General features: G+C 52.6%; 1 protein-coding gene across 1 annotated transcript in view; it reads right to left on the bottom strand.

The window, feature by feature from the left end:
- Positions 1-22,964, bottom strand: part of LOC119099689 (AT-rich interactive domain-containing protein 3A-like) — a gene marked incomplete at its 5' end in the record, with an annotated part of 28,891 nt that overhangs the window by 4,308 nt on the left and 1,619 nt on the right. Inside the window, 4 exons of the mRNA XM_037222754.1 lie at positions 3,563-3,693; positions 4,120-4,281; positions 7,992-8,175; positions 12,533-12,605. Coding sequence (XP_037078649.1) covers positions 3,563-3,693; positions 4,120-4,281; positions 7,992-8,175; positions 12,533-12,605 — 550 coding nt within the window. The remainder of the gene's footprint in view (positions 1-3,562; positions 3,694-4,119; positions 4,282-7,991; positions 8,176-12,532; positions 12,606-22,964) is intronic.

Genomic DNA, 22,964 nt, shown 5'->3' with positions numbered 1-22,964 from the left:
CCGTGGATTACTGGTACAAACGGCGACCGGTGGACGAGGACCGTGGATCACTGGTACAAACGGCGACCAGTGGACGAGGACCGTGGATCACTGGTACAAACGGCGACCGGTGGACGAGGACCGTGGATCACTGGTACAAGCGGCGACCAGTGGACGGGACCGTGGATCGCTGGTACAAAGGTGACCAGTGGGCTTGGTGGCCATCCAGTGACCGCTGAGGGTGGCCACCATTCACCACCGGTGGCCCGCCGGTCCGGCGATGGCCCATCCAGGCCGCCATCGGAGGTCGCATTTTTCACGCCAGTGTCAGTTGGCCGATCAAGCCCACCACTGACCGCCTAGCTGACCGACTCGCCCGCCTTTCGTCATCACAGCCCGGTGGTCAGCGCCAGTGAACACGCCTAGCATCACCAGCGCACCTCACGATTATCACCAGTGAATTCAGGGCATTGAGGTTTCACGACGCACTCAGCTGCGGAGGCTATATGGCGTCAATTGCCTGTCCCCCTGTCAGGGAGGACGGGCACACCGCTGAACTCCCTGATCACCACAAGTGAAACTGCTGGTCATCATAGTGAATCCACTGTGGGATCACCTGTGAACAGCCTGATCATCGCTAGCGAATACATTTATCATCAAAAGTGGGACTGCTGATTGATCAGCACCAGTCAGCCTGGCAATCCTCACCGGTGAATCTCTCAAACATCGCCAGTGAACTCTCTGACAAGCGGGTGGGATGGTCAGCACCAGTGAACGCTCCCTTCCTCCCTTCACCATCAGCTTATCCGCTAATCATTACCAATGAACCCACTGGTCCCAACCAGTAAGACCGCCAGCCATCACAAGCGAACCCGCTGATGAACACCAGTGAGCCTGTTGATCATCACCAGTGAACTCCATGATTATCGCCAGTGAGCCTGCTGATCTTCACCAGTGATTATGACTGGCAGACCACCGCGAACGGTACCGGTGGCCCACCAACACCGGTGGACCAGTCAATCATAGCAGGTAGTCTTCACAGCCTGCCCGAGCCACCCGGCGGCGGCATTAATGGCTGCACCGTCGGCGGCATTAATGGCTGCTAATGGCCATTACGGAGAGGCCGGCGGGCCGTTTCCGAGAGAGCGGTGGGCCAAACCAAGGCCGATCGGCAAGATGCACGAGTCGGATATCAGAAACCGAGGATCAATCCGCCAGATAAGGGTAATCGGGCACGGCGTAACGACAGCTCTGCTCGGGGAAGCGGCCGGATCAAGGACGCCAGCGCGCGCACTCTGTGCCAGCAGGGTCGGCCAGATAAGCTTGAGGACGACTGTTCAGTGCTCAGACTGTTAAACGGGGTACTGAGATGCCAGCGATACCGCGTAACGACGCACCACTATCGACTGAACCCAAATGCTCGGCGAGAAGGCTCGTTCCACCCAAAATCCGTTCGGGTGTGAGGCTGAGTGCTGCCAATGGTTGGGCGCCGCCTTGCGTGCGAGCGTACGATAGGTGAGTCATCACCATGACCAGTGGTGACCCAACGCAAGGTGGCTCCTCTTAGCTCACCAAGTAAGTTGTCCTAGGTAAAGAAAAGGTCAGTTTCCGGTGCAAAATAACTGAAAATTGGAAAGTGATCTCTATATTCCCTTGACGATATGAGCGTTTCTCCTCATGTTTTCGGTGATGCACAGCCCGAGGCCCTAGTTAATTGGAGGCCAATTGTTATGTAAATTCGTCGTCTCAGTGTTTACCTCGCCAGGAGCCGCACTACCTGCGATCCTCACAGTGCATAAATTACGCCACCAAACAATCACCAGGACCGCTGCACGCGCACACGAGCTCGACTATCATCTCCGGGGGCCAACACAAGCCCTGAAGTCTAGGTCACAGCCAGCAGCAGACATTGTCTCTGAAGCGGCAGCAGATACAGAGGGCTCTCTGGACCGGCAGCTCCCTGTGAGGGCTGCCACCTGTCCGCGCATCGAGCCGGCAGTCTGGTCTGAGTGGCGCGCTGTCGGGGCGGAGCGAGCGGCCGCCGACGCCCGGCTACTCATCAGCTCTGTCGGGAGAGTCCCGACCCGCGTACCGCGCAGCTCTGATGAGAACAAACCGCATTTTTCTTTACACTTGCCAGCATGGACGCTGGAGCTGGAGGGAGCTGAGCGGCTTGAGGATCCGGGTCACCGCATGTGGTAAATGTTGGCGTCAGGCCTATAGGCTATGGTGGGAAATGAAACCAAACTATTCGGTGCTGCTGTACCTCGCCCCTTCCTCCACGCTAGGCATTTTTCTTCGGCATGCTGGTCTGCAGTAAACCAGGCTTCTGGTTCGTCTTGGCAGAAACAGCACGGGTGGAACTTGATATGTCTTTGAGAGGGCCGTGGCCCTTTCCTTCGCGTCAAGAGAAATGATGGGACTTCCCTTCCAAATACGGACTTTAGCCCCAAACTGCTTTTTGCCAAACCATTTGGTAAGTCAGATTTCGTCCAGAGAAGTGTCCAAAAAGCGATTTAAAAGCGATGTAAGCGTCGCAGAAGGTGGCCAAACAGTAATGTGAGACCACTTCCGGTCATTAGCCTGGTTTGACCTTCAAAGAGCCTTATCTATATGATGGTACCTTGGATACTTGATGGTTATGACTTGGTTAGCAGTTTTCCGCCGGAATCACCAATGTTTTCAAGGCTACGGTCACCCTGGGATAAACGGGAGCAGAAAACACGTTTTCACCATTAGGTGAATGCGAATTCCCCTCGTCGGGCGGTCACGCCGTGGCCAGGTACATTCGCCAGGTGTGGTTATGTAAATCGGACCTAACTACCGAACGATGACGTTAATGTGTTTTAAATGGAGCCAAAGTTTCAAGGCAGGGCTTGAAAATCAGCGAGATCGGCTTCAGTCATCGATCATGCACCTCTTTAGCGAGGTAAATGCTCTCGGACCCGGGACTCGGGCGTCCGAAGGCCCGCGGGCTCTTACGCAGGACGCCCCCATTATTTCTTTCCTCCGGATGTGTTTCGCGTCCACGAGGATGGTGAACATGCCGCAAGGTCCATATTTATTCTTAAAAAGGCAGATGGACACCTTCGAAAGCTTAAAAACAGGTTAAAGTGAATGCACAGGACCCGTTGGTCCTGTACGTGACACCAGGAAAGTCGCCCAAATTGCAATCGTAAGGACCTCACTTCGATTGAACTTGAAACCTAAATGGCTTGTCAAAGCTGAAAAACGTCACTTCATTTCAAGTGCGGCGACCACCATAACCCCGCTCAAATCCCACCAGGAGCGTCGTCTCCCATTCAGACTGGGCGCTCCAATCCCCAAAATTTGAGAAGAAATGGGAGCAAATACGAGGATAAACCCGTTTTTTGGCGTGCTTTGTGGGTAAGTTTGGCCACCTTTCCCTGGAGCGCCGGCTCCACCCTCCAACCTATCTTTCCAAAATTAGGCTCCAGACCATGTCCGGTATGACACGTGCAGTCTCGCTCGCGACGGGCCTAGCTGGTGCAAGTGGTGCTGCACCTACTAGGCAGCAGCGGAGGAGCCAGCGGCCTGGCTGATGTAGTGGTGCTGTACTCACTGGGCGGCAGCGGGTGGCCTCCGGCGCCGTTGGTGCCGGGCCGACTGGTGACCAGCGACAGAGGAGACAGGCCCTGCTGATGCAGCGTGGTCGGCATGCCGTTGGACAAGCCGAACGACTGCGCCATCGAGCTGGAAGAGCACCCAAGTCAGGCCGGCCCGTGTCCAGAAGCTCAGAGCGAGAAACATGGCCGGAACACGCGGCACCCTGGATACCAAGGCTTTATTTCTTAGACTACAATCAGAAACAAGAAACACCAGAAAAAGAGATTGCACTCAGAAACGGGCGATATATTTGGTTCTTGCGCATGTCTGAATTGTGACAGATGCATCCGTGCATGCCCAGAAAATTTTGCCAGCGGTTTGTGACATCCGCCAGGAGCGTGAACGTGGCGCCACGTGCTTTCCTGATCCAACAGCGATCTCTCGTCATTCTCGCAACGATTCGGGCCATGGTACCCGGCGCTCACAGTCTCAGCAATTTGCCCGTAACTGATGAGCCTGAATGACTCACACAGCAGAACACAGCACACTACAGAAGTGCGAGCCTGTTCGTACCTGGCCATGAGCGGCGACCTCTGCACGAAGTCGGCGTAAGAGGCGTTACTGTATCCGCCCCTGCGCCCCTCGCGTCGGTTGCCGTCTATGGCTGCCTGCAGGTCCGACGGACTGCTCAGGTTCTCCTTCTGACACTCTTGCGGGTACAGGTACTTCATGTACCTGGCAAACAAAATAAACATGTCCAGAAACTTCTTCCGAGACTCTCTGGGGTTGAAAATCCGATAAGCTGTGAAACGGCACGTGAAACATAAGCTGTGAAACGGTCGTCGTGAAACGCACTGAACTGTATACAAGGACGGGGCCAGAGCTTGCGACGAGAGGGCTAACATGATATGCGATGGGGAGGGATATTCTGTTACGAGCGAGACCCAGTCCAGTCAAAAGAACCTACGCAATGTCAGCAGACTAATAGAACCCACAAACACTAAAACGTACAGTACCTAGGGTATCAATAAACTTTAGATGTTGGTTTGCCCTGCTGCGTTTAACAATCGCTTTAGCAGCGTACTGTGCGTATTCTCTCAGCTGCCCGCTAGTCTTCTTACAAAATAACGGCTGCTGGCGCCTGATGTTGATGCCCATAATGTGTAGTGTCCATGACATTTAAAACATAGTTTTCCTGACCGCCAGTCCGGAGATACATTCAGAAGTGTTGCCGAGAAGACTTGCGGTCGAAGCTGAGCGGCGCGTCGTGCGGGTCAGTCACGGCGCGTCCCAACACTGCACCCCACCCCCATCCCACCCCCTTGGCTACACCACTGAGTGTATAGCGTAAAGCACCTGGTCTCAGACTGCTGTTGGTACAATGAAGAAGGGCTGATAAATGGCGTAGTTATAAGAGAAGGGCTTGCTATTGCTCCGCAGTGCACCTGCCGCACAACAATCACGATGAACGGAGCAATCTTCTCAATACCGTCGTGCCGTTCATTCTGGTGAAGTGAATAGCAGCCGCGTGAAATGCCATTTTGCACAGACTTGTGGCAGAACTTCATCTTAATGTCAACAAAATAAAGTTGCAACGTAAGACAGCACCAACTTGTCGACGTCCAAACAATTATCATGCGTGTCCGCAGGCAGTGTCTGGACGGGGACCCAACACAGCTGTGGTAATATTTTAATGAGATACTAAAGGCATCGAAAATGTAACTGCGGATCATCAATATCAGGAATGATGCAGTCCTTCTCACGCTCTTCACTGACGTTGCTATGGCCGTTCCTGATTGTTGTGCAACAATAAGGCTCGGTACATGCCATGGTCCACACATTTTCAGAAATCACGGCAAGTTCAAATCTTTTGAGCGACATACAGAAAAAATTGTATTTACTTATGATTGTCGGAGGCGGGGAGAGTTCGTATTTCACCATGCCGTTGAAGAAAATTAGTTGAAACGGAACAGTCTAACTCATTTGGAGCGAAACTCTGGGCTGTAGCAACGTTCTGGTGTCAAATACAATGGCGTGAAAATACTCCACAAGTGCCACAGAAACGTAACAATTAATATGAAAAGGTAAAGCTCATGAATAACAATAATAAGAATGATCAGACCACTGCCAACCTTTCGTGCATACTGTGACATAAATTATCATTTCGAACCACAGAACAGAGAGACGACGAACAGGACGATAAACACCACGTCTTAATGGCAGCAAGTGGCGAGTTGTGGCGACACGCACGACAGAAGCGGCCTGGCGGAGAAGGGACAAGGTTTGGTCCACATCACAGGACAAGCACAGCCAAAAACCTGATTCTTCAGAACATTTGTGACGCGGCGGCAGAGTCGTTTAGTGGTGCCGTGAACATGTGGATTCATCGTTTAGTGGTGCCGTGAACATGTGGATTCATCGTTTAGTGGTGCCGTGAACATGTGGATTCATCGTTGCAAACCGGACGTGGGCGGGATGGTGCAGGTGGTGCAGGGACGAGGTAGGATGGTGCAGGTGGTGCAAATACGAGGTAGGATGGTGCAGGTGGTGCAGGGACGAGGCAGGATGGTGCTGATGGTGCAGGGACGAGGACGAGGTAGGATGGTGCAGGTGGTACAGGGACGAATGCTTCGCCATGTTTCATGTAGTTGCTAGCCAAAATGAAGCTGACGGTTTTGATTTCCAGCACGGAGAATCGAAGCACCACAGTGGTGAGAAAGGTGAAATTGGGACCTGGGTCAGTAATCGTCACACGGAGGTCTCGACAGGTCCCCAACTAATCGCTCGTAACACTTATTACTAGACCAGCATTGCGTTTTGTGCGCAAAAGTGATGATTTCATCGCTCACATGAAGTGCAATCGACAACTAGGTAACCTCGATGTCATTGCGACAGGTCATTTCCTGGATGATGTGTATGGTATTTTTATGTTCCGATTCCGCAACTTAAAAAGCGGGTGTCGGCTCGTTACATGTTGCCATTCCGTCGTTTTCTTTTCGTCATTCCTAGTTTTCATGTCCCCGAATCCACGTGCTGTCCTTCGACATTTAGCCTATCCTCATTATACCCCGTTAACACTTAAAAATGCGTCATCTGACCAAGCGCCATCCTTAAGCATGGCTCTTCAACGCGTTGCCGCTGAACGATCAACGACGAGTATTTCACCTCACTCTTAATCATTCCGTTCTACCGTCACGAAGAAACGAGGCGTGCGAGTTCAAATATGAAGACGTGCACGCATTCAGGCGAAGTGAAAATGGCGGTTTAAGCGCATGAGTGAAAGGATTTCACGGAAAGAGGGGCCGTGAAGGGAGAGGGAGAGAGTGAGAAAGGCAGAGGGTGAGAGCGGTGTGCTGCACTTCGTGCCTTTATATCGAGAGTTACGGCCCGCTAGCGTGCCGCGGCCTCATCAGGCTCCATGTTTTACTGATATTAAATCCAGGAATCAGGCGTCCGAAGGGCAACGGCGGACCGCTTATGGCGGATATAAACCTGCAATTATTTATGTAATTCCATCCCGACGCTGAGATCGCAATGGCTTTCGACAAGTGATACGCTTTACTGCAGGGCAGGCGGTCATGGGAAGGCGGCACCACTTCCATGCAATATGCAATAACAGGGCGGATCGCGTTGAGATCCGAGGTTCCTGAATATCATTACGGCTTAATGAGAACGAGTTATGGGGCTACGCGTAAGCCAGAGACGGCAATTGAAACCCAACGTCCGTGTAATCGTGCCGTAATGATCACGTCAGCAACTAGTTTCGAGTCAACACAGGATGTGCTGGCCTGCGCAGCTTGCACACGAACATCTGAGTACACGGACAAATAATACGCACGATCATGTCATCCACTGGGTACCCAGGCAAGTGCACACAACCACGCCATCCACTGGGTACCCAGAAAAAATGCATGCGGTCATGCCATCCACTGGGTACCCAGACAAATGCACACGGCCATGCCATCCACTGGGTACCCGGAAAAAATTAACATGATCATGTCATCCACTGGGTACCCGGAAAAAATTTACACCATCATGCCATCCACTGGGTACCTAGGCAAATGCACACGACCACGCCATCCACTGGGTACCAGGGAAAATACGCACGGCCATGCCATCCAATGGGTACCAAATGCACGCGACCATGCCATTCACCGGGTATGCGGAACAATTAACACGATCATGCCATCCACTGGGTACCCAGACAAATGCACAAGACCATGCCATCCTTTGGGTACCCAGAGACTGAGGCCTCATCAACTGTAGAACAAAGGATGTTTCTGTGAACATGCCTGTATCGCTGGCATTTACGATGGTGTTTGCCAGCACCTGGATGTAAACGCTTGCACGAACAAACATCTGTGACACCACTAGTTCAAGCTACGACAGGTTAGCTGAAACGGCTGTCTTTGACAACAGCCGGACGGCGACACTGATCCACTCACTGTGTGCGCAGGGTGAAGGCTGCAGAGGTGATGGAAGAGGGCAGCTTCAGGCCCTTAATGATCTCCTGCCACAGCTTCTTGTTGATGACTTCCACCAGCCCACCACGGGCTACCACCAAGTTGTACAGCTCGTACATGTCCAGCACCTGCTTCGCCATGATTGGCAGACGACTTATTGGGGTCCCTGAAATCGCAGCAGAACGAACGCGTCAGCCACCCGACAGGCGTCATCCCAAACAAAGCAACGGCCAGCGCTGTTGGAGCGGACATGGAAAAGAACGGGACGCCGGCGCCAACGGCGACTCAGGGCGGGCAACATCAAAACACACGCATGAGCCTGTCAGAGTCCACGGACCACCGGCACGCGGTTCCCATTAACTGCGCCCCGATCTCGACAGTTAACAGAACCTCCAAGAGAAGACACGCCGGGGTTTGTGTGCGCGAGCGTGCGCAATAGGCTCCGCCAAGAACTGAAACAGTTCTTCATGGTGACGGTTCCGTCGGGGGTTTGCTTGCAATCACCACCACAGTCAACGACAAAGTATTGAACCACTGGTCCCCAGCCCCGGCGCCCGCCAAGGACCTGCACCTTGAGGCACGACACGGATAGGATGGTGTCAGGGGAACCAGCTGAGACCGAGGTCCGGCTGTTATGTTATGTCACGCGACCGACCGGATCAAGCTGTCAGGCGGCCGGGGAAGCTCGCCCCGAGAGCGCAACTCAGAGCTGCTCGGAGCCACTCAGAGCTGCTCAGAGCGACTCAGAGCTGGGGAAAGCTTAAGCCTGTATCAGCGACAGCCGACACCGCCCGACGCAAACTCAGTCATCTTCTAGAGGAAGAAGAGCACCCTCCTGCACGTGTGCAGCGCAGAGGGCCTGTCCTACAGGAATGCGCGACGATTTCGTGTCTCTTGCCAAAGGAGTGTTACAGCACGGCTCTCCGTCTACCTCACATGGCTCCATGAAGTGATTGGATTCCATCTTCACTGCTTAGTCTCTGGACACTGCGCCAAAGGTCACCATGCTGATATCACACGACCATCCGTCGATCCGTCGGACAAACAGCAGTCCAAATTGTCTGCGCTGATGCGACCGCTCCCCAACTTGGATCCGATATGATCACGATGTTTGGTTGACATAGGATTTGATGCTCGGGTACTTTCTGTGGGGTATATTTCAAAGTCCCTCACATGATATGCTCTTTCCTCGGCACAAGGATAACTCGATCAAACACTGGACTGCGGCAGGGGTTGGTGAGCCCTGGCGTATAACTACTGCTGTCCGCAATCAGCACAGACTCACTTCCGTGACACGTGCCGGTGGACTCGAGGGAGGGGGTAGCGACAGCCGGAGCTGGGTTCAGCGACCTGCGATCCCCCGGCGCCGGCGCCAAACAAGAGCGGCCGTCGTCCGCGCGAGCCGTCCGGGGGCCCGGACGTGACGTCATCGCCGATCCCCGAGCCCGCGTCACCCGAGTCGGCAGGTGGCGGTGAGTGGTGCCCGGCCGTGAACCGACGCCGAGATTGCGGCCGGCGGGGGAGAGGGGGGGGGGGGGGGGGGGGGGGGGGAGGACGCCACCCTGCCGCCAGATGTCCAGAGGACCTCGATCTGCCTCTCCGCTCACGCGCCAGGTGTCGCCGACCGCGACGCCCGCCGTCGACGACGACAGAGCAGCTGGCGTCGAGGCGTCAGGCCACAAAGCAGGCCAGAGCCGGGCACCAGAGAACCAGCTCAGCACTGTTAGGCCACGGAGCAGGCCAGAGCCGGGCAACAGAGGACCAGCTCAGCAGTGTTCGACCACAGAGCAGGCCAGAGCCGGACACCAGGGGACAGTTCCGGCAGCGTCGGGCTACGGAGCGGGGCGGATCCGGGCACCGGAGGGTCAGATCAGCAGCATCGTCGGCCCGGGGAGTCCCGTAAGGCGGTAGTGATCTGCGCAAGGCGGGGGGGGGGGGGGGGGGGGGAGGGGAGGGCGACCGGGCACGGTCAGCCACCGCCCCGCCGAACTGGCTGCGAGGGCGCATACCGCATGCGGTTGTTGGCGAATGTAGTGCAGCATTGAACAAGAAGCGGTCAGTAAGGGGTCGTGAGGTTGTGTCGGTGGAGCTGATTGACACTGTAAACGTCCCCGGCCGCACTCCCACATCCCGCTGACACCCAAGTGACACCCAGTGAAAAAGGCCGCCGCAGTGAAAAGTTCGTGCGGTGATGTGGGTGATATGAACAATGGCTGTTGTCCCCATGGGCGAGTATGCATCCATATGCCTCACAGCATGCAGAAACAGAGCTCAGCACATTCGCCATCAGAGGACTCATAATGTAATTTAATGCATGCAGAAATGCAGTATGCAATGATCATACTGTTTATCATAATATGATAAGATCGGCATGCCTAGCCAGGACTGACGTCAATCGACATTTAAATGGGAATATATACAGATTGGAAATCATGCGTGTGTCTTTAGCTGCAGGCTCGAGATCCGGTCATCATCGTGTTATAAGACGTCTCGCTCCTTGGAATGCACACAGTCACATCAAGCCGTCAGCCACGTGGTTTTCATCCTAAAAAACTTCCAGACCTTCAGACTGTCTTGTTGGTTTTGCCGCAACTGCGTTAGTACAAATGTCGCTAACTTTCACTACTGTGCGCCCTTTTGTAAGGCAAAAGCCATGACCTTTGATGTGTGCGCCCGCTGTCGCCATTGAAGAAACACGGCCCGGTTGACCTTGGAGATCGCATAAAATTGTAGCATCCAATCACATAAATATGTTGGAGAGATAATGGGCACCTTGGACATTCTAGGGTGCCTCTCGTAAACCCATAATGTCCCATGGGTCCAACACGCGGAAATTACACACAAAGCGTCCGGCCGGGAGAGACGGTGGGGTTTGACACAGGAGAAATGCGGCAGCACTAAGACGCCCGTAGCCGGTAATTTCGTATCGTTTATGAAGACAGCTTTACTGGGGATGCGAATTGTTCTGGCTGATTGATAGTTCTGATAGGAGCGCGGGATAATTTCCACTGCGAGGCCTAGTCCCGGGCCGGAGGCGTGACAATGGCAGGCATTCCGCCGGATTCCGTGGAATACGTCACTGGCCGGGCGACAGTTTCGGCGTCCCGGCGCGCCGTGACGGCCGCCCGACGCTCCGCGACGCAGTATACCGCGCCATTCGGGAGAACAAAGGCAACGGACGGAGCCGCGGGCCGCTGGCACCCCGGACTCGAGTGACGCCGTCGGGTGGGCTCCCACTCCCGCCGAGCGATGGCTTACAGGCTGCGCTACGTGGCGTTCTGAGGTTTGGCGACCCCCGTAGGAGACGACGCTCTCATGCCAGAGCGTTCGGAGCACCGACTCCGTGCCCATCACCTCCATGACCCGTCTTGTATGTAAGCCATGACAGCACTCTTTCCACGCCTTCAGGTAAGGTGAGTTCCGGACGCCGATGGTCATCTGAACCCATGAAACCATGTGGATTTGCGGCCATCCACGGTGTTGGAATATTAATGATAGTTCATTTTTCATTGCGGCTGTTCCGTGCTGTTTACCTGAGCCCGTGCTTTTCTTCACATTTCACCCTGTTGGGGGGGGGGGGGGGACATATAGGTGGTATGACCCGATTCAGAACAGCAAGCTTAGCGTGCTTCCATCCAAGCCCGGTGCCAGCACCGTCCATTTCAAACACCCAGACTAAATCTGACAAACATTCAGAGCTCATCACTCAGCTGCGGCTGGAGACCATCCAAACCACCGATTGATTTACCGTAGAATGGGCATAAACTTCCCACGCTTGATAGGAGCATTATCATAAATTGGCGCTGTAGTCCCGGCCACCCATCGACACACAGCATGGCCTCCAGTCAGAGCCACACCTCGCAAGACGGATGGGGCGAGCCGGTCCGCCGCCGTTCGAACACAGGCCCAACACTGGTCGGGCATGGGGCGAGCCGGTCCGCCGCCCCCGAACACAACCCCAGCACTGGTCGATATGGTCGGCCACACAGTTCGCTTACTCAACTATACACAGGGGCGTAGGGAAGTCCCGAGAAGTCCGGATTGAGCCCATTTCTTAGTCAACCCCGCCCGCACCACCACACGGTGGTTGCAAGACCTCCGTAGAAACTGAGAGCTGGCATGCCTCTTCTTTTCCAGCGCTTGCGGCATAAGGCATTACATGCCAAATTCATAGAAACGTGCCTTGTTATGTCCCCAAAACAGGAGTACGTGATGGGCCCTAACGGGACATATACGGGCATATACACATAGTGCACATACGGCACAAACACATAGGGTCTACCGAAAAGCTTTATGGCTTGTGTACACACTGCGTACTCAATTGGGACACTTCCTGATTTTTACGGCACGTTGTACTTAGTTCGTCTTCACTTATGCTACGCACAGGAATTGCAACGTCATCGTCAATAGGCCGGCAAACGAGTGGTGACGTAAAATTCAGGAGCGGTATCCATAACCGCTATAAAAGCGTTGCCTGTTTGGGCATTTGGAATGTGCAGCAAATCCGCCAGCTGACAACTGACCTCTGTTGTGCATGAACCGGAACAGGTCGTCTAGGAACTCCTTCCTCTTGGGGTTGTCGTCTATCTCGTACAGCTGGAAGGAGATCTTTCGTTAGAGAACGACAGGAACAGCCCCAAAAGGAATGATGCACAACCTACAACGCTCAACGCGACGCACAAGTAACTGGACAAGCTGTGGTCAAGATCCGTATCGTGCAGTGCATTCATTCTCAGCGCCCTGTCCTTCCAGCTGTGCTCCACTAAGCTGTCGTGTGCCGTTCAATGATCATGTCATCCATGCACGGGTGTATGGCAGTAACCAGCGATGCACACGACACGCCCCACCAGGAACTCGTGGACCGCCATTGTAACATCCTCTACGCACAGCCCTTTTCCAAGGCTGACATCGAGCCTCCCCACCCACGGGCAGCCCTGGCCAGTGCCTCGCGCGCGGGCCGGTACCCAGCTCAGCGTCACCAGCCGCGCGGCGGCGGCGGCGGCGGCAGCGGCGGCGGCGCGGCGGCGATGTCGGAGGTGGTCGAGCGCTCGACGCCGCGCGGTTCCCGGTACAGCTCGTGTCGGACCGGCATAACCGGCGGCGCCGCGCCGGCGCTTCGCCGAAGCCGCGCCGACCGCCGCCGTTGCCCACAGCCCGAGAAGCGGCCGTGCCGCCGCCCGGTCAGCCCAGGTCAGGGCAGTGCGTCCCACATGGAGCCACATCAGAGGCTCTCTGACAACCAGGGTAGGTTGGGTCTCTGCATCCTAAGGACGCGAACTTTGGATCTAGCCAGGAGGCAAGCGTGTGGATAGATGGGTAGACTTTTGGTTGGGCTGACCTATCGTAATTCCTCCTTGAAAGACTGGCCCTGGATGCCCGATCGGGTCGCTGTGGCTACAGCTCCAGCGTCTCTTGGTGCTGTAAGCTCGACCCTAGATCATCTGATTAAAAGCAGGTGGCGAGTGCTCTAGGAAAGAAAACTCATACCATGCGTATTAAATACATTGAAGTTAACATAATCACGTGGAAAGACGCAGCTGCATTTCAACTGCCGTGAAATAACTGTGATGATTTAAAAATGGTATAGGCCTGACTGCTCTGACAGCTGCAGAACGCGAGTTGAGATTTCTGTCTTGTCTTTCCGTCACGTTGCTAAAAAAATCTGAAAATTGTAGCTGCAAAATGGTGATTGCCGAACTTCCAGCAAAGGCCAAAAACCGATGAGACATTGCACTTTAACCAGATGGAAAGCTGAAAGCAGCAATCCGAATTGACTATGTTGTATTTGTAATGTACGCGTGCGTCGACTTTTTAGGCCCAAAAGCCTACACAGCAGATGCAGGTGTTAAGCGTTACAAACGTCGGGACTACAAGGCTCTGATAGCCAATGCTCAAAATATACACCCGATGAGGGGAGGATTGAACATAACTGGAGATGTGTTTTGAAGAAAATGGTACTTAGTATCATGCACACCTAGCTCCTGCTCAAAATATGTTTTACGAAGTACTGGAATCGTCAACCAAAAGATGCAGAGGCATACGCCAGCAGCGGGAACTAGGCTGACGTTGAGTAGGCCCGTGGCTGGGAAAGAAGTCCAAACTATCTCAAAAACTCAGTTTCTCGCTGAACTTCGTCTACTTTATTTTCGGCGCATTAGGAAGAATGGCAAACAGTACGAATACTTCGTCTTACCTTTGTTATGGTTCAGAAGACAAGATTAAGCAGCTCGGAATGATGACAAGTCATTAACGGGTATTAACCCAGAGTAACGGGGCCCGACCGCCACCATACCCATTGCCTCAGGCGTTAATCCGCACCACAGCAGAAATCTTGCCACTTCTGCACTTCTTTTTGGGCGGCTAACACAGTAGCCCCACAGCCTACCGTGCTGCCATAATGCCAGTACATGATGTGGTTCCACCCGCCCACACGCTGACCACGCCGAAGCTTAAACTTCGCAGAAATTCTGCAGCGTGAAGGACGGAAGCCTGGAAAAGCTATCATGCTGTCAAGGTAGGACGCGGCCACCTTACACGCATTTAACTCAAAGACGAGTTTTCGGCGAGCTCTTCAGCAAATCTGAGGCCTGGCTGACTGCATGAACCAGGCAACAGGCTGCATATGTACACATGCATCTGGAATTTCGACATCCGTTGTCTCATGCTTGTGGGATCGAGAAAATGTCTGTATCCGCAGACGACCACAGTCTGAGCATGCAAACAGACATTAATTGCAACAAAATGTCTGCTTACTGCCCAATTTAACAATTCTGCAAACTCCGCCGGAGAATGCGTCATTAATGTCCATTTCGCCCCCAGAAGCGCTTCCGCACACCATTCAGGCCTATTATGGCCCATTATGGGAAATAGACCGTGGTCCAAAGTAGCGTATTGGATGTGAAACGTGTCATTCCTAAGCCTTCTGTGATGCCGCGGTGCAGCCCGTGAGCTCTAGGCTCCAGCAGGATTCAAATATCATGACGAGACTCGATGCAAGATGCGTGCTTCCTGTGCCGATGACAAATATCTTGAGACCCGGACCGGTTGTAAGGCATTGTGGTTTGCGAAACAGTGATGAGCCGATTCGGACTAAGACATTTTTGACTGGATTGAGATCTTGGGTTTCTTAAAAGTCCCGTGACGTTCTCAGAAAGTATTGCATAAGACTATGTACAGTTTCAAATGATCTTTCTGATATAACAAAAACGCGTTGCTCCCAACGCAAAACTTGATCAGAAAGGTTCAGATCACACATGTTCCAATTTACGCTGTTACGCGCCCCGACAGGCAGCCACTTTTCGCTCGATATTCCCAATTTCCTCTTTCTACAAATTAAAACCTAATATGGTTGCCTTCTTGCGTAGAATAAGAGCGCCTCCCAGACATGTCCTCCCTTGCGGATTAAAGGGAGTGTTCCACAGTTATATGGGGTTTTAAACTGAAATAGCCACATTGAAAACCTTACGGTGATGTTCTCAATCCTGCCCTTTTTAGGACCTAAGCACCTCTAGTTTCTGGGCTACACGCCCGCTAAAATGGGAAAAGGTATATCGGGGAGATGATTTCAAAGCCACTTTGGCATCCATGACGTCAAAATAACGTGATTAAAATCCTGCCATTCCATAAGCCATGCGGCGACCAAGACTAAAAATATATTTATCGAGGTTCATATCCGGCGTTCGTGAGCGCGATTTCAGATATAACGGCCGTCAACTGGCCCCCAATCAATGTTGTGCAAGGTGTGATGAGGCAATCAAACCATGACGCATTGAGAAGCATATTTACTAAACAGAGAATTGCGCTGTCTAGAGCAACATTTTCCACCTAAAATGAATACCTCTAGTCATAAGTGAGTTTGTCACATCATATATGATGCTTGCTCCAGCATCTTCAAATGTGAAACATCCCCTTTGATGGATGACCTTTGAATGGAGAGCGCCTGGTAGCAGTAGATTGGACACACTGTCGGTGGCATTTGACATGGCGATGAGCAAGGGCCTGGCGGCCTGAAAAATATTTTTCAGGCTGCATGTATTTGCGTTAAGTTAAAATGAGCGTCGGCATTAAATTTTACATTGCGACAACGTACAATACAATCTAATCGGTGAAACATGACTTGCAGCCTGATCGGCTGGTCGCCGAGGTTTTTGAAGCCGACTTTAGCACGGAGCACCATATAAAGTTGCCATATTCCAAAATTACTTTAAAATGTCACTGGTGTGTGCCTATTTTTGTCGCACCGAAGTGAGATAAAAATAGGCTGAGTTGAGGTAGGTGATGACATCGAGCAGCCAGAAAACATACTGAACTCACGTTCTCACATAAGGGGGCGTTGCTAACGTACAGCCAGTCGAAGGCATACAAAGTCGAAAACTCCAAACACAGGCAGCGGATCTTAACCAAATTTGTGCAGGACATTGAGTTGCCTTTCCACCCTTTTCACCACATGCAATTTCATTTCGTTGCCTATTTCGTATCGCTAAATGTTGTATCATTACCGCGAGAAAAGCGCTAGAGCATTTCACCAGTGCGACTGGGTCTTCGCTCACCATAGCATCGGGGTGGCGGCCAGATATGGGCGACTTTGGAGAATAATCAGGTCAGCAAGCCTCGTCTGTTTCATGCTGTGCCTTGTGATACTGTTGTTGGTCTCATTCTTAGTTAATGACACGACATTGTAGCGCTGGAGAGGGCATCTCTCTGCTGATGTTATGTTGTAGACGGCTTACAACGTTCTCGCATGATGTGGCATCATGCATGTTTGCCATCTCATAATAGCTATAGCAGCTGTAATCCACCGTTTCTGAAACCATGTTCTCTGATTATCCCGCGTCTCTTACGTGACCTTTGAGCACCACGCAGCGATTTTTCCGAGACTGCCCCAAAAATTCCTAGTTTTGCGTTCACGACTTTGAATTGTGCGTTTCCAGGTCTGCAGTATGGCAAGCCTGGCCGTGGCTCTTGTCCGCCCCAGCCAAGGAACCACGACCGTAGCGACCAGACCTTTTCGCAGGGTCTGTATTGCAAGTCATTCCTGCCTGGCGAGGGCATTAGGTACACTTTTGATCATTTTGGACGGACTTTTCTGGTATCTACGTCAACAAGCGTCCATCTGCATATTTTGACCTTTTTTGATACACCAGTGCAGCGGCGGCGCACCGACTTTGACAGCTCCGCCTCTGGTGGTAATTGACCCGTTTGCCCCAAACCGCTTTGGCGACCTGTGACACCAGGTTTTCTGCCAGGCTGCTGGTCGCGTCACGGACAGCATGACCTTGGCGCCTGTTGCAGACCATGTCTGTCTAAGACATGTCTGGCCAATATATCTAATATGTTTCGAATAATGTCTTATGTATATTGAGATATATGCCGATATATAATGTAGTTGTAGCTGTGCAATACATCTATGCATATATATATATAAATATATATATATATATATATATATATATATATATATATATATATATATGTATGTATTGCAAGTCAAGACGTATTTGAGGTTCGAAATCCCTCAGATGCTCAGTTTGTCAAGCTTCAGCCCAAGTGTCGTCGCTCACGCCACGGCTTCTTTTTGACGGGAAAATAATCTAGCAAGAGATATCACGCGCAGACGCGGATTCCATCCGTTTCGATGCGAGCAGATTGCTGAAAGACGCCGCATCTTCCTGTAGCAAAGGTACCAGCATGCTGCGTGGACGAATATAGATCCCGGCTGGGGCCAAGGTCGATATTTCGGTACAACGATGCTAGCCAGCCCGAACTGGCCGATGCCGCGCCACCGCTCTCTAAAGCTCACACCGCTGCGCATGCCGGTCCGGCCGGCCGGCACGTCTGGCAGCGGGTGGGGACACTGCGTTCGCGCGCGAGGCCGACCGGGCGAGTAGCCGAATATTTCTTGCGAGGGAAGCCAAATAGTACTTGATGTCCGAAAACTGCCTAACAGCGACAGCTTTTTGCTGAAAAAAAATACAGCAATTTCTAAAAATAAGCACGGGTAGCGGGAGCAACGCACCATCAAGTTGTTTAAGAACTGTTTAGAACACTCGAGCACATAACCAGGCAAAGTTTTTAAGAAGAATACCGACAACGCGAAAACATAGCAGCTCCAAACAAACAGCGACTCGTTGCCAACAGCATGTCTTCCCCAGTTTTCCAAATGAAGGGCGGCTTGCGCCACGCACGACGATGCCAAACTACGGTCCACTCCATCGCGCGGATGGGCGGTAATGGGAATAGCTCATAAACAATGGGAGCTAGTGCATATTTCACCGAGACCTGGGCTAGATCAGTTCCAGCCCACCCCATATACTGAGACCATAGCTGCCGAACTTAGCTGAACAATTTTCGCAAGGGACATGCCTGCAGCGGCAGCTGTGCATTTAGTTTGCATTTTACGCCCTCACCCCCCGCCTCCCCCCCCCCCCGCCCTAGCTGGCGGCTAGCTGGCGCTCCAAGCACGAGCTATCACGAGATCTGTGTCAGCGGATCAGTGACATGAAACGCTAAACTGATCACATCTTATGAAACCGCGGTGCAATTACTGTAGACTTACATGTGAAAATGTAAGGTATGGCTTGCAATTAAACCAAAGCCACGTTTATCGACTGCCGTGATGTTATTCTGCAACTTGCAGACATTGCTAGAAAAATCATAACGTGAACATTTTCATGATCGCATTGCGTGTCGCAGCACTCCGATTTTTGAAAGGGTTTAAAACGCAAGCGTTGACACAAAATGCATTATTTCGCTTCTTCACAAAATTTTTAACCTGCCGATAGCCCGCCAAATTTGGCCCACCGATCAGCCAAAAGCCCGCGAGCTCTGGCCGGGTCAGATGTGGCGTGTTGGCGGGTCAAAAAGCCGCGCCTCCCGTCCGCACCCCGGGGAAGGGCAGCTCCGCTGCGGCCGCACCCACCGGTGATACACCGGCGACGGCACCCTACAGCGGCCGGCGCGGCGGGCCGCCTGGTCGTCAATCCCGACCCATCTTCCGCGCTGTGTTTAATGAGATAGCCGGTAAGCTATGAGTCGATTGATCTGAAGCCCAACAAGTGCGCGTGAATTTATCCAATTTCCCGCATGAATTTCAATTGACAGCGGGCGTCGGGGCCGACGCTCCCGAAGTGCTTCCTGACATCTGACATTCCTGACAAGTGAGGTGACATCGCACCGCGCCGGGCGCGTGCTGCCAGCGGGCTCAGCGGCAGCCATGCTAATTCATCGCTTGGCTCCCTTCACGTTCGGTGTAGGCACTCACTCGCTCACCCCATGATCACGTGATCTGGTAATCAGGTCCGCCTGCGTGGTGATTGGTAAGCCTTCGCAACGCTTTCCGGACCACTTTCGCCAGGGCGTATGCAGGATTTCTCAATGCGGGGGGGGGGGGGGAGAAAAAACGTGTCATAAAAAATCGCATGTTTTCACACAGAGGTACGCGAAATTTATTATTTAACGTACAACAATGCTGCACATTTTAAATCTTTATCTTGTTAAAACCGGATGTTTGTCATTTCCGGCAGATGTCAACATGCATATGCAAAAAGGCATATTTACGTAAAATTGTATATAGTGCGCACGCCCCTGATGCTCGCAGTCCCCCTTGCACGCTGCACGCCACTGACTGTTGCGATCCGGTGATACCAGGGTGGCATGTGCAAGTGACCAGTGGCATAGCCAAGATTTCGCCCAGAAGCGGGGCAAATCGGGTTGTAGGGACCCTTCCCGTCAACGGAGCCCTTCTTCTCCGCTAAAGGGGCCTTTGTAGGTTTGGGGTCCTATTCTGAAGCGTCAGGGACCTGTTCTTATGTTAGAGAAACCCTAGCATGGTCTTTGCCACTGAGGCTTTTGGCCGCGGGACGTGGGGGGGGGGGGGGGATTTCTTTTTCACCGAAGCTAAGCGGGAAAGGGGTGTCATTCCATACAAGTCGGCTTGGCAACGCTCATTGTGCCTGTGCCTAATCCACAACGTTAGAAAGGAAGAAAAAGTGCAGCGGTTTAATATTTCTGGTGTTTGTGATTTTTAAAAATGGAAATAGGCATTGCCATCTAAATATTTTGATCTCTTCACGAAAATGCGATACAAGAGCATTACACTTTAAGTGGGCCTTTGGTAAAAAACTGGCGAAACAATTCTGGTCCTGCATATTTTTCAAGACCTTTCATTCAAAACGCCTAGTGGGCCGTACAACCCTTGACGGGTGATAGAGCCTCGGAGGGCCTCCTACCCTGAGACGTTCATTGGAATCGCTAGACGCACGGTGCCGAAGTGCCCTGTAGTTGAGGTTACAATCACTGGAGGCATGGTGCTGACGTGTCCTGTGCAAGTTAAACTTGTGCTATACCTGTACAAAGTCGGAGACCTACCATAGATTGCTCATGAGTGATTTGTTGAGGGCACTTCGGCAGCATTTGGGGGCCAGTCCTAAAAAAAACAAAAAAAAAAACGCTCGTTTATCTTGAGATATGCATTCAGAAGCACTGCGTCATGCTGATGATCTCAATTTCATGCTAAATGACGTAGACGCTACAAAATATATTACGGTCAGTCAAGTCGTCCAAGATCAAACTAAATCCAAGCCACCGAATAAAACAACATAAGCCATATTCGACCTTCCACGGTTTGGTTTGGCGCAACACAGATTATATCAACCTTGCAGCGTATGCAAACATGGATACATTTTTAAATGAAATATGAATTGGTAATGACCAGGAATTATAAATGACTCAACCAACATAGTCCGAAAGGCTCGTTACAGAACACCCAGACCGATGCAGTGTCACGTGACGTCATGCCATGCTGCTTTCCACTTGGCTTAGCACGCCTAGTTCTCCAGACGGCATAGCGGCTCGCCCAGCCCCCTCGCCCAGCGAAGCGGAGAAAAACAGTCAGATCGGCGAGGCTAGGGCTTGTGCGCTAGCTCCAGCTGATAAGGACACCGAAAACCCGTCCACAGACGCAGACTGGGGCGCAAACAGATGGAGAAGCAAAGACACACACGCGTCCATAGACATCGGAATCCCAACACGTCCAGCATGCCACCTCAGATGCACACCGGTGACCGAGAGCGCGTGCGCGGCACGGCCGCGACGGTGGCGCGTGAGGAGCAGGCCAGCCAGCGGACCGTGGCTGGTCGCTCCGGGCCCGAACGCGACCGTGCTGACCTTCCGCATGGCCTGGACTGGATTCGTCGATCAACCGACTTCACGAAACAGCCGGGGCACGCTCGAGAGAAACCAGCCGCTTACTTCGGCCTCCTTCGCCACAGCAACACAAACGTGCTTTGTTCTCGTGGCCGAGACAGTTTTTGTCGGCGGCTAATGCGCTGGCCAGCAGAGGGCTGATTCGATTTCGGGTGGATTCTGGGGTCGGAGGCAGGGTCTAACAAGATAATGCGCCAGCAGGTTAAAGGCAGGCTCGCAAACTTCAGGATGATCAAATCAAAAGACGCAAATTAGCATCCAAATGAATGATGCCAGCCAACGGATGAGTGGCTTCGCTTTGTTCGCCTTCGCCAAGCGCCACGCCTGGAAATCGGAAGATCTGCCCATTGTTCCTAACCAAGACCTAACAAGTGGCAAGGAGGAGGCACTAAATGCACCGAAATATCACAACAACGTCCCTAAACAGTAAGCAAGCGACGTTTCTCATCGTGGGTGCAGCGATAGCTAGAAGATGATGTACTTGAGGATTTAAGGTTCGAAAGTAACTTTCTGCTGCGGAAGGAAAAGCACGCTAATCACATTTTCCATAAAATCCGTATCATATGTCAGCAGCTGTTTTATTTATAGATTAGCACGCATATACACATATTTCGTGGTAAACACGAACACGGCAGCGGTTGTGGCCGGCTTTGGATGACGAGCCGTTGAGAGATCAGTACCTACTGCAATCTGCCTCTAGAGACCCTCACACAAGGGCGGGTCACACCAGTCCCTAATTCCGCACTTTGCTTTGTTCGATTTGTGTGAAATTCAAGACCAATTCATGATATACGTTAGCTGATGTGATGTATTTTCAGTCTATTCACACCACACAATATATCTCGGCCTCTACTAGTTGTAATTCGCGCAACTCGTATCACAACAGCGCCTGAACGTCAGCAAATTTCAAACAGTTCGCTTCAGTGCACTAACTCGAAACATCAGGCGACCCAAGAAAAGACAAGAACATACTGAGGGTGTGCTGTACCAAATTGCCGGTACCCAGATGAGCCACGACAACGAAAATGGCTCTTGTCGGCGATTTCACGAGCACGAGCCTTCTCCACACACACACACAGACAGATCCTGTGCTCACGTATGGATGCAGGGACATCAGAAGTCAGATGAGATCACAGATCGGATGGAAATTCACTGCCCACCGAGATGGGCATAAGACGCGAGACAATGACACCCGAGATGGACATAAAATGTGAGATAATGACATCCGAGACCAGACGTGCGGTCATTTCCTGCTGAGGTCAGATGTGAGACGATGCGACACCCACCAATTGGTTACCCGCAGCTGCATTTCTGCTCCTGACGACCGTAAGTTCCTCCGCCTCCCCAACCGACCATCGCAAAGTTGCCACCGTCAGCTCAGCGCTCCCCGGCCGCGGCAGGGCTACCACGGTCGGCCACGATCCACTGCACAGCCACCGGCCAGGGCTACCACTCACTGCCCGCCACCGGCCAGAGCTACCACAGTCATTGCCCGCCACGGGTCAGAGTTACCACAGTCACTGCCCGCCACGGGTCAGAGCCATCAGTCGGCTCTCGCTACCCGTCCATGCCAAGAGCTACCAGTCCGCTCCCACTGCTCGTATACCGGCCAGAACCACCGGTCCGCCCACGTCACCCGCCCACGCCAGGAGTAACCAGCCCGCTCCCACTGTCCGCCCATGGCCAGGGCTACCGGTCCGCGCACGCTGCCCGCCCGAGCGCTATACCACCAGTCCGCCCCCACTGCCGACC

The sequence above is a fragment of the Pollicipes pollicipes genome, unplaced genomic scaffold (genome assembly GCF_011947565.3).
Source record: "Pollicipes pollicipes isolate AB1234 unplaced genomic scaffold, Ppol_2.1 Scaffold_4881;HRSCAF=5763_pilon_pilon_pilon, whole genome shotgun sequence".
NCBI classification, from domain to species: domain Eukaryota; kingdom Metazoa; phylum Arthropoda; class Thecostraca; order Pollicipedomorpha; family Pollicipedidae; genus Pollicipes; species Pollicipes pollicipes.
Note: the sequence above shows the minus strand (reverse complement) of the source record. Positions and strands in the feature narration are given on the sequence as shown.